General features: G+C 44.6%; 1 protein-coding gene across 1 annotated transcript; it reads left to right on the top strand.

Annotated features, from left to right (window-relative positions):
* Window positions 1–3,863: 3,863 nt before the first annotated feature.
* On the top strand, window positions 3,864–11,819 carry LOC118361370 (rho-related GTP-binding protein Rho6-like). Its single transcript, XM_035741240.2, has 5 exons — window positions 3,864–4,138; window positions 5,070–5,157; window positions 8,890–8,999; window positions 9,182–9,316; window positions 9,394–11,819. Exons 1-5 carry the CDS (start codon window positions 4,019–4,021, stop codon window positions 9,637–9,639), a joined length of 699 nt encoding a protein of 232 aa, XP_035597133.1. The 5' UTR covers window positions 3,864–4,018; the 3' UTR covers window positions 9,640–11,819.
* The last annotated feature ends 699 nt before the right edge of the window (window positions 11,820–12,518 follow it).

Genomic DNA, 12,518 nt, shown 5'->3' with positions numbered 1-12,518 from the left:
TCAGACTGAAAAATAGTATTGTTTCTATGCAATACAGCATGTCCGGTCGCTATTGCTTTAGGCACATAGAGTTTTTGTTTTTGTCGGTCGGGAGTGATACTTGTTATCACACTTTCTTAATACCGGAGGGAAGTGGAGAGCGCGCCTTGAGCTTTGTGCATTGTGCCCGACCTGCGATTTCCGTGAATCTGATTGGTCAAGATACGCCAAGCATCTGCAGAAACACTCCGGATGTGAAGGACAGAGAAATTGTGCACGAGTTGACAAGTCATTAGACATATCATTTTTTTTTTTACCTGTACTTTGGCACACGTTTTAACACTTTGCGTCGATATATTTTATTAAACTAAATCAAAAGGGATGTGGCAAAATTCTGCCTCGCCACACGTTTTCCGGAGCCCTGGTGCGCGTGCATGCGTTGTCAGCAAGCGGGTCAGGGAGGAGGACAAAGAACAATAGGGAAAATAAAAAGCCAGAGCAATAAGGCAGTTTGAAAGAGGAGGAATAGACATGCAGAATAAATAACGTACACTCTATATACAAAGGTATGTGGTCACCCCTTCAAATGAGTGAACTCAGCTATTTCAGCCACACCTGTTGCTGATTTTTTTAAATGATTTTGATTTAACTAGGCAAGTCAGTTAAGAACAAATTCTTATTTACAATGACAGCCTAGGAACAGTGGGTTAACTGCCTTGTTCAGGGGCAGAACAACAGATTTTTACCTTGTCAGCTCAGGGATTCAATCTAGCAACCTTTCGATTACTGGCCCAACGCTCTAACCACTAGGCTACCTTCTGCTGATAGATGTATAAAATTGAGCTCTGTGACTTTATATTGTCATAGGATGCCGCCTTTCCAACAAGTCAGTTCTTCAAATGTATGCCATGCTAGAGCTTGCCCAAGTCAACTGTACATGTTGTTATTGTTAAATGGAAACGTCTAGGAGCAACAACAGCTCAGTCACGAAGTGGTAGGCCACACAAGCTCCCAGAACGGTACCGCTAAGTGCTGAAGCGCATAGCGCATAAAAATTGTCTGTCCTCGGTTGCAACACTCATGAAAGAGTTCCAAACTGCCTCTCGAAGAAAAGTCAGCACAATAACTGTTGTCTGGAGCTTCATGAAATGGGTTTCCATGGCAGAGCAGCCGCACACAAGCCTAAGATCACCATGCGCACTGCCAAGCGTTACCTGGAGTGGTTTAAAGCTCGCCACCATTGGACTCTGGAGCAGTGGAAATGCGTTCTCTGGAGTGATGAATCACGCGGCACCATCTGGTAGTCCGACAGATGAATCTGGGTTTGGCAAATGCCAGGTGAACGTTACCTGCCCCAATGCATAGTGTCAACTGTAAAGTTTTGTGGAGGAGGTATAATGGTTTGTTGAGCTGTTTGTTATGGTTCGGGCTAGGCCACTTAGTTGCAGTGAAGGGAAATCTTAATGCTACAGCATACAATGGCATTCTAGATGATTATTTGCTTCCAATTTCGTGGCAATTTTGTGCCCCCTTGCACAAAGCGAGGTCCATACAGAAATGGTTTGTCGAGATTGGTGTGGAAGAACTTGACTGGCCTGCACAAAGCCATGACCTAAACCTCATCGGACAAATTTGGGATGAATTGGAATGCCTACTGCGAGCCAGGCCTAACGCTCTTGTGGCTTAATGGAAGAAAGTCTCCGCAGCAATGGTCCAATATCTAGTGGAAAGCCTTCCCAGAAGAGTGGAGGCTGTTATAGCAGCAAAGGGGGAACCAACTCCATATTAATGGCCATTATTTTGGAACGAGATGTTCGACGTGTCCCCATACGTTTGGTCATGTAGTGTATGTTCGAGGCTTTGCCAACCTAAATTGATTGCCTTGGCAACACCATATATAGGCCCATTGTACTTTTTTTTTTTTTTTTTACAATTCACAAATGCTCTTATCCAGAGTTATTAGGTTTAAGTGCCTTGTTCAAGGGCACATCAACAGATTTGCCACTTAGTCAATTCTCGGATTCAAACCAGTGACCTTTCATATACTGGCCCAACGTGCTTATCCGCTATGCTTACCGGCCACCGACAGGAATAATTGGGAAGAAGAGAAAAGGTGTCACTAGCTGATGTGCCTGTGTGCTGTGCTGTCCTTACTTCACCTAGTCACTTGGAACATTTCAAATTCTGAAAAAGGGGGGTATTCCTTTCCTCCTTTCCCACTCCATCTCCTTCTCTCGCTCCCTCTCCCCCTTTAATCTTTCTTTCCGTCTCCTAAAATCCTGGGAGTCTGCCTGAGCCCCAGTGTGGGTTTGTATCCCTGGTGGAAGGAGGTTTCTGGGCTCCATAATTACCTCTTGGTCCTGCAGCCTTACCAGAGGGAGCGCTACACATTCTGCCTGACATTGGTGACACTTGGTCAGGGTAAAACCAGCTTCACAGCAGCCTGTGACAACCCCCTCCTGGGCAGCCCACTGACACACAGAGAGAGGTGCAAAGAGACGGATAAAAGAGGTCAGGTTGAAAGTGCCGTGTTAAAGTTGAAAAGAAACAGTCAACATGATAAGAATGTATACATCAAAACAGGGACAATTTAAGAACATGTTTGGCTATGTGTTATTCTAACACAGTCCACTATTTTCGGTGTGTCCTTATTTCAAAGGTGGGTTTTTACCATGTTGCTCAGTTGGTAGGGCATTGTGCTTGCAATGCCAGGGTTGTGGGTTCGATTTCCACAGGGGACCAGTACAAAAAAAGTATGTACATGTATGCACTGTAAGTCACTCTGGATAAGAGCGTCTGCTCAGTGACTAAAATGTAAATGGTTCTCTGCGCCCATTTCGAGCTGTGCTGTAAATGTTCGTGCGCACAAGACCATCCAAGTTGCTATAATGTGCTGATTTATACTATGGCATTTAATGCCATAACACTATGTGGCAGACTTTGTATGGCAGACTTTGTAGGTTCTGTGGTGTTTCAGAGTCATGAAGCCATCTTTCGTCTGTTCGGGCTTGGCAGTCAGTGTGCTCTGATTGTCTGTGCTACTGTCACCACACGCTAACTCTTACATGAACATATGCTCACTCACAGGCACACTAGCATGCCACACACACACACTGATGACACACTCCCACACAAACGTGTTTTTCAGCACACTGGCTGCACCTGCACATTGCACCCAGTCAGCCATTGCATACTCCATCTCTGTTACATAGGGCACTTTCTCTGTCCATATGATTGGTTTCCTGCCAAATGTATAGAACTTGATGAGAAGACAAATAAGTGTAATTCTTCTTCATTTTTTAAATCCTGTTCAAGATCGGGGTGAAATATAAGTAGTGGAGTTGGGTCGACACATGTCTGCGAAGCCACAAGGGCAGGCAACACTTTCCAAATTTGCCTGCCAAGGTTGTGATCGCTTGAACTTTGAGTTCAGATAAACGTTTTACTGTCAGGAAACGTTGTTTCCGAAATCCACACAACAGCATTTTTTTCGTATAAATCTACTCAGAAAAAGCTACCGCTGGGCATGAAGAAGTGAGCAGGTACTTTCCATTGATTTATTCATGGAAGGGGTTCCTTCAGATGAGGGTGTGTGTGTGTGTGTGCGCGCGCGTGCGCGTGCGCGCGCGTGTGTGTGAGATAGAGAGCTAGGGTGAAATAAAGGTGTCAATCAAATCTATAAAATGGAACTGAAGCTGGTAAAGCGGTGAAGTAGCATTGTTACACATCATGCATAGACTATACGTATTTGTATATTTTAGAACCAAATTGACTGACTACCAGCCCTGATCTTGCATAGCCTATGCGGTCCGAAACGCATGCTGCGCAACAATGAGCAGAACGCTAATTTTCATTGGCTGACGCGACAATATAAAGTTCAGCAGTGTCATAACTCGGCGCATACCGCTGGCAGCAAGCTTCATCGAAGGTGTACTGTACAGCATCCCGGCGGAATGCACTGATAAGTGACAGAGGATTTTACACGTGTTTTTCTTTCGCATATCAATTTATTGTGCTCGTCAACCAAATCGTATTCACAATGAAGGAAAGGAGACTTACCCAGGCTCTGGTGGCGAGATGTAAACTGGTGTTGGTTGGGGATGTTCAATGCGGAAAAACGGCGATGTTGCAAGTCCTTGCCAAGGATTCCTATCCTGAGGTATGCAATGTCTACAGCTGGCACGTTTGACTGGATTATAATACCCATGTCCTAAATACATGCGGAATAGGCTACATACACATACTATAAAGATATGACAATAGCAATATAAATGTCATTCTAATTCTACGATAATAACGAATAGAAGTTTAATATTGCATTGTTATCTGGACTTGGAAAGATTGATTGAGTAAACTGTAAAGGAAATGCAAATCAGTACAATTCCTCTGAGAACTTCAATATTGAGAGAAATGTCCAATTGTGCTTAATTTCAAATGGAGTGTTTAGCACGTAGAGCTCACTCTACAGGCTTGTTGGATGCATTTGCAGTTGGTTTTGGCCGTGTTTCAGATTATGTTGTTCCCAATAGAAATGAACGGTGATTAAATACATGTATTGTGTGTGTCATGTTGGAGTCATGAAAGCATTTATTCACGATTCATTCATGATTATTCGTAATAATGGTACCATCCACATGAATGTAGAAGTGTTCAGAAACATATTCTATTCTTATTTACAGTGAAAGTGACTCCAAAATCACACAATACATCATTTAATCACCATTCATTTCTATTGGGAAGAACATCATCTGAAACACAACCAAAACAAACTGCAAATGCATCCAAGTTTGTAGAGTCACATGCTTAACGTAGTGCTAGGAATATGGGACCAAATGCTACACTTTAGCCTACTTCAATACGCATACAAGTGAATAGGTCCAAATACAAAGGGGCAGGACGAGATGTATAAAATGATTTCCTTTCTAAACAGTACAACTGTTCAGATGCCTTATTTGGTCAGACAGACAGGACATTAGCCACAGACTGGGATGTTCCGTTATACGGCTGACGATTACTGGGGTGACTGTTTCACAATGACTGACCGTACTGTAATGTGTAGCTAATGAACTCGCTCCTTTCTGCATCCACAGACCTATGTTCCAACAGTATTTGAGAACTACACGGCGTGTCTGGAGCTGGAGGAGCAGCGCGTAGAGCTCAGTCTCTGGGACACATCAGGTGAGCATTACACTCTGCACCCCCCTGCCCACATCCAATATACCTTAGTCACTGAGGCATGGATTTGAGCACATCCAGGTTATAATAAGCCTTAATAACGTCTTATACCAAAGGTTGTAGTATGCCGTGTCTCTCTATATAAGATGCTCTACCTGTGTAGCAGGTTTATGATGCGTGAAATTAAGTTCAAGTCCAAAAGCACGCCATTTGAAATTTGTGTCAACGTTCAAGTTCTCAGACTAATTGTACTGTAAAACCTGACTTGTCATTTCTTTCCAGTTTAACATTTCCTTTCCCACCCTCCCGAAAAACAATGCAATCAGAGAGTTTGCGTAAACAACAGTAGGCTAACCAAAAGCCCATTGGCCATTGTCTCACAGTCTTGTTTAGCATCATAGTGTATACTGTATGGTTGTTAGTTGTTTGTTATTATTTTCCTTTAAGATAGCGATCTGTACTGTTGTCCTGCTGCTTATCACAGGTAGTGTAGTGATGTGGTAGGCTGCTGAGGTCTGAGAAGTTTTCTCAGACAGTGACACAACATTTGAATGCAAATGACCATTTGTGTGCCTGCCTGTTCTCTGTTTCGGTCTCCTCTCCCTTCGATTTATGTTTAGAAGGCATAGAATGATGCAGGCCTAATTCATTTGACACTACAGGGATCCCATTCCCAGGAGACAAATATATCCCCCTCTCACCACCTACCCCCTTTACTAGAGGAATGTCTAATAACCTGTTGGCTCTACATCAAATATGACACCTATAGCGGGCACGCCCACACACACACACACAGTGTTGTGGTGACCTACTGACAAGGTAGGATCATTCTACACCTTCCCAACCAGTTCCATGTTGTTGGATTGGCCAGGGGGTTGCCTCTGCATGAGTGTGTGTGTGTGTGTGTGTGTGTGTGTGTGTGTGTGTGTGTGTGTGTGTGTGTGTGTGTGTGTGTGTGTGTGTGTGTGTGTGTGTGTGTGTGTGTGTGTGTGCAACAACAATGATAATGGTGATCACAAAGACAAGGTCCTTACCTTTTTCAGTGTGCCGTCTAAATGAGTCTGGGCGGCTGACGTCGAACCCAATGTGGAGTAGACGTTGAATTGACGTCAATGCCCAGTGGAAAGCGTGTACAAAATGCCGTATATAATAGAAAACATCACAGGATTTCATTCTTTCGCTTGGTCTGTTTCACTTCAAAAGAGATGGACCGAGCTGGATGCTCGTCCACTCCGTAGCGAAAGTCCCGTTACATAATTACCTTTACATTTTTCACACCTTGTTTTAAAGCTCTGCCCAGCTCTTCCCACCATTACTTTTTTTCTCACAAAACACTCTGGTCACTTCCATCTATCTGAGCTCTGTATCCATCTCTCTAACGTCCTATCCTGGCAGTGCTCTTGTCATCCATGGCCATACCATGGTTTTCTCTGATTGTACTATCACTAAAGTTGGTGATTATACATATATCGCTATTATCATGTTTACCGATGGTCTGTGGGGGGAGAGAAAGAGAGAGAGAGAGAAGGCCTAGCTGTTGATGATAAAACCATGAACAGCCATATAATTAATTTTCTCTGTGGTTGCTCTTATTCTCATGTTATTTCTCTATTTTCCTTGGCTGAGGGTGTGTGAAGAGAGGCAAAGTGTCCCCTTAGGACCCTGCTGTCTGTGCTCTGCTGTGGAGTGGGCTGTGTTGCTGTGTAACAGAGTTGCTGTGCCTAACGATTCCCCCCGTGCCGCTCCTCTCTTGAGTTCATGGTCAAGCTCTGCGGCGGCCTGTTCTCACCGTCTCTCTCTCTCTCTCGCAGTGATCGGACTCAAAGTGAGATGCCCCGTTTAGTTCTCTTTCCCGTTGCCTCTCCAGCCTCCATCAACAAGCAACCAGTTTATCGTTAGGTTTTTAGACTCCTCCTTCTCCCAGTGTTGTGTGTGTGTGTGTGTGTGTCCACGTCCAGGTAGGGGAGGTGTGTGTGTGTGTGTGGGAGGTGTATCACGGCTTGTAACCTCTCTCGGCTCCAGGGCTCAGAGCCATCATCATGTCTGTTTCCCCAGTGTTGCATTACCCTGGGCTCCTCTCTGCCAAATGCTGGCGTCGTCACCTACTGGAAAAACAAGTCATATCGCTACTCATCAGTTGCCTCGTTCCTTGCCTCGACACACTTGACTGTCCATACAGTCATTCCCTGTGAACGTCAGACAATTGTCTCCCTCACAGGAGAGCGTTTGTTAGGCTTTTAGTAATGGATTGGATCTGAAGTCGGTGTCACGCTGACAGTAGCAGGAGGGGATCCTATATCATCCAAATGCATTTCGCACTACCCATAGAGGCATACGTGGGTCATACATCCACAGGTGAAGCTTTTCTTAATTCATTCTTACCTGGTTGAGTTTGTGTTCAATACGTTTCCGGAGCAGGGAGAGGAAACTGAATCTGTAGCTGGTGTGCGACGCGACGAGGGAGCACAACCGAGGACGGACATTCGGTGAAGCATCTGTTTTTAGCCACAGGGACCTCCCTTTGCAACAATAACATACTAGCATACTTTTACACTTCGATGTGTAGGCCCGCAAGCATATACGCACGCACACACACACACACACACACACACACACACACACACACACACACACACACAACGCTCACAACACACAGATTTTCTTCGCAATTGTCTTCAATTTATAACAAGAGAAGCATTTACTTTTTAGTTTAGCGGTCATTGCTAGCGACGTTGTGCATACATACAGCATGTGTATTGAATCATGTCAGTGTGTTGCTTCATATATGATACACTCTTAGAACAACAATCTATGAAAGTGTCTCCCTTGACAGAGAGCTCTTTATTTCTTCTATCTGATTTCAAGTGGGATTTCTACACAGACAAAGGGTTCAATATAAACCTTTTGGGTAACGCAGGGGTGTGATTGGGATAGAGTTATAGTGTACAATCTGCTTGTGTGTTCATGTGATTTATTGGCGAGTTCTTCTACTGAGTGGGAAGGCGTGGGGCTTTAGTGAAATGACTTACTGTCGATCCAAGAGTGAGGGAGGAGGAAAATTGGAGTGTGTGTGTGTGTGTGCGGAGAGTGGTTTGGGTGCGCGGGGAGGGGGGGGGGGTAGTAAAATAGAGGGTTGGATTCAAGCATTGTCTACCAAGGCTGTTGCCTTAGTTACCGGGGGGGAGTGGGTGGTGTCCGGTGCTGTGTGGGGGGACTGCATCCCAGCACCCAACCCTGCAATACACCAAGCACCTAACACTCCTCGTTCTTGTTCTTTAGTGGGGATGAAAATTGCCCCAGGGACCTCACAATTCAATATTATCATGATACTTAAGTCCCTGTATCCGATGCTTACTGCGATTCTCACAGGTCTATGTGTATTGCAATTGGATACCCTGATTTGTATTGAGATTCGATGTTCCAAATATATTGCACACCGTATGTCTGCTTTAGAGGGACAAGAGAGCCATGAGAAAACGATCAGTCATGGAAAGTGCTGAAAACAAATTGGCTCCCTATTTAAATACTAGAGTTTTGGTGCAGGTACAACAAACTAGCAGAAAAATAATATTGTCAAAACGATACAATATTTAGTCAAAAATAATATTCCAATAGGTAACTGTATACTGTTCTGGTACGAATCATTCTTATTGCAACTAATGGAGCCTTATTAGTTTGGTACTGTCCTTTTGAAAGCCCTGTGACTAACCCTAGCCGATCTGTTTGACCCTACAGGCTCTCCGTACTACGATAACGTCAGACCCCTGTGCTACAGCGACTCAGACGCTGTGCTCCTCTGTTTCGACATCAGCCGCCCAGACTCATTTGACGGTGCACTGAAAAAGGTGAGGATCTTGTCATTGTGATCGTCATCATCATCATTGCTGCTGTCAATTTCTTCTTCCTCCTCCTCCTTGTCATCGTCACAATCATCGTGATCATTCTCTCTGTATACCATGTACATTACAGCTGTGGTTATGATACATTACAACAACCTTATAAGAGTCATATGGCCTTTTCATTGCAGTGGAAGACAGAGATCCTGGATTTCTGCCCCAGCACACGCATCCTCCTGATAGGCTGTAAAACAGACCTGCGCACGGATGTGTGTACGCTTATGGAGCTGTCCAATCAGAAGCAGACACCCATCTCACATGAGCAAGTGAGTCTTTCTCTCTTTCTCCCTTTCTCTCTCGCTCTCTCTCCATCTCATTCTTGTTCTTCCCCATCGTGTTGCAGGGGTCCTCCATGGCCAAGCAACTAGGTGCGGAGGCCTACCTGGAGTGTTCAGCCTTCACCTCAGAGAAGAGCATCCACAGTGTGTTCCGTACTGCAGCCCTGGCCTGCATCAACAAGCTGCAGCCCTCCACCAAGCCCAGCCCTGCCCGACGCCTCTCCAAGAGACTCCTTTTCCTGCCCGGCAAGTCTGACCTCCTCTCCTCCACCTTCGGCAAGGACAAGGCCAAGGGCTGCTCCATCATGTGAGGGAAGGGAGTAGAACCCAGACAGTGGTGGCCAGAGAGGCACTCCATTGACCGGTCCAGCTGATAAAGGGGGGTGTGGGGTGGGGAAGGGAAGGGAAAGTAAGGGGGAAGGAAGGGGTTTCTGTTTAATCCCCCTGGCCTCCCCAAACATCCTCCCCACCCCCACTGACGGCCCTCTTTAAAAAAAGAATGCTACCCCTCCATGGTTTACTCTGTGTAGTCTATACTGGTCTTCTTCATGACCCCCCCATCCCCCAAAAACACATACACAACAGACCCACGCACACACACAGACACACACCTCACCAGCATACTGTAGGTTAGTGCAGACTTCCTTTTATAATGCCAGTGAGAGCGAAATGATATAAGAAAACATCAATTGTAAACACAGCATCTCACCTCTTTGTAATGTTGATGTGTGTACCATCCATCATCCTTGCCCTAAATTAAACTTGAAAATGTTAACGTTAAAATGGGGATCTTTGCTAAAAAAAAAAAAGGATGAGGTGGCCACCTCGACATTCCTGGCAATGAGAGGGAACGGTACCCAGAGTACCCAGTGTGACGCAACTGGGGTGGTTTGAGAGAGTGGGCCTTAAATGAAATTATTTCCATGGCGACCTCTACAGTATTTTTTTTTTTTTTTTTAGGACATTGAATCTGTCAGCAATGAAACAGGGTCTGGAGGAGTGATTATGGCAAGCACACCGCTCTTAAAAGAGGTCGTGGGGAGGATAGACTGAGCGAGTCTGAAGGAGTGCTATGTGACTAAACATTCACACGGGCCATTAACAGTAAGACTGGGGACATGCTGTGCTGAGAGCAGAAGAAAAAGACCTGAGGATGAGAGAGAGACTTGTTTTTCTTCCTCCTTTAGTCAGCCACTCTCTTCTTCATCTCAAGGTGTTTAACTTCAGACGTTGATGGAGTGGGGTGATATTTATACGGCCACTTTTATTGTCCAATAGTCTTTGATATTTGATTTACCAGAAGGAGAAGAGTCCCCCCCTGGTTCCTCTAAGCCTCATTTGGATCATTCTTAAATCCTCTGACCTTGCGTTTTATGTAACACATAAAAGGTCAATCATTCTTCACTATGAGCTTTTAACCGTAGCATTGAAGGAGTCAGGAGCTCACTCACTCACTACGCCTCGAGAAGCTTACCGGTGGCAGGGATAAGCTGATCATGTCATTGTCAACACTGGGTTGAAAGAGAAGTCTCCTTGCTCCATGATTGGTCACCTGAGATGAGACTCTCTGGAGTCGTCATTCTTGTAGTGTGGCTAGTCATGATAGTACAGGATCAAAGCCTTTACAAAGTTTGGTATCTCATTCATACTGTGTGAAGAAGAGCTTACGAAATGTAGATGGGGCAAAGGGTCCTGGGTGTGGTAAGGGGTGGGGGTGTGATGGGTTGGGTTGTGCCGAAACAGAACTAACAGGCTGGTCCTGTCTGAAGAAAGTTATTTTTCCATTATTGTTCTGCTTTGTATTCAAATATTTTAAGTCTAAGTTGATTTCATTTTTTTGGTTTTCTTCTTATTTGAAATCTGCTTTCTGCCCAGTCCTTTTTTTTTTAACTGTTTATTGTTCTCTGCTGTTTTTGTTGCTGTTGTTGTACTTACTGACGTCATCTTGTATTAGGAGCTGTCTACGGCTCAGCTAACGGAGGACTTCATGATTTATTTGGACATACAGAACACTGGAATTTAACATGTTGCTTAGCAACAGTGCGAGCAGGGGCAGGCAGTGAGCAGGGCTGCGGTGACTGGGATGCAGTTTCTGTCTCTGGGAGTAAAGAAAGATGTCTTGTCAACTGGGCTCCTCACCATTACTTTGTAGCACCAGACAGAGACCACTACTAAGGTGACGGCTGGACATTTCAGTAAGTAGAACACTGCTGAAAAATATCTGAAAACTCATTTGAAGCGTCCAGCTTTTCCAAACTGAGTTCCAACCAAAACACTATTTTTTTAGCAGTGAGGGACGAAGCATGTTGTTGAAACGAAACAAAGCGTTTGGGATATGTAAAATGGCTTGACCTTTGTTTATTAATGAGATACTGTATCGCTCAATGTTGTCAAAAGATAAAAATGACATTTTTAATTTGAATGGACACTGAGATTTCGGTCCGCCCTTTTTCTGTCGGGATCTGAATAAAGTTTGCTTTTGTTCATCATACACTCAGATGTTTCCGAGTTTTTGTGGGGTTAAGGTTTGGTGGGCCGTATGGGGGGGGAAAGCAACATCTATAAGTTGTTTTGAATGTTTATGCGGCATTATAACATATCTAACGTGTTATCAGCATAGCATACAGCATGACACTTAAACAGCTACACCCTCAAAGGCACCGTCACACTCCCTGTGATGAGGAAGACTCTCGGGCACTAGCAGCCCTGTTGGGCTCATCAAGCTCTCATCTTAATTCTGAGGAGTCTTCGGCTAAAATCACGTCCTTGAAGTTAATGAAGATGTTGCAGTAAAACGAGCCACTCACAAATATAGCTAATTGCCTCTTACCTTTGGGCCTACTGGGGCGGCAGGGTAGCCTAGTGGTTAGAACGTTGGACTAGTAACTGGAAGGTTGCAATTTCAAACCCCCGAGCTGACAAGGTACAAAACTGTTCTGCCCCTGAACAGGCAGTTAACCCACTGTTCCTAGGCTGTCATTGAAAATAAGAATTTGTTCTTAACTGACTTGCCAAGTAAAATAAAAGGAATAATAAGAATACTTTGAGATAATGTTAACGGATGATACACACGTGCTAGGACTAAGAAGGCTCAGCCTAATAGCACCGGATGATACACACGTGCTAGGACTAAGAAGGATCAGCCTAATAGCACCGGATGATACACACATGCTAGGACTAAGAAGGATCA

The sequence above is a fragment of the Oncorhynchus keta genome, chromosome 28 (assembly GCF_023373465.1).
Source record: "Oncorhynchus keta strain PuntledgeMale-10-30-2019 chromosome 28, Oket_V2, whole genome shotgun sequence".
NCBI classification, from domain to species: Eukaryota; Metazoa; Chordata; class Actinopteri; order Salmoniformes; family Salmonidae; genus Oncorhynchus; species Oncorhynchus keta.
Note: the sequence above shows the minus strand (reverse complement) of the source record. Positions and strands in the feature narration are given on the sequence as shown.

Bases quoted from the DNA above. Each gene is read 5' to 3' on its own strand.
- LOC118361370 (XM_035741240.2), top strand. From the start codon at position 4,019: ATGAAGGAAAGGAGACTTACCCAGGCTCTGGTGGCGAGATGTAAACTG. The intron at 5,158-8,889 runs GTGAGCATTACA...TTGACCCTACAG, and splicing joins CAGTCTCTGGGACACATCAG to GCTCTCCGTACTACGATAAC. The intron at 9,317-9,393 runs GTGAGTCTTTCT...ATCGTGTTGCAG, and splicing joins CACCCATCTCACATGAGCAA to GGGTCCTCCATGGCCAAGCA.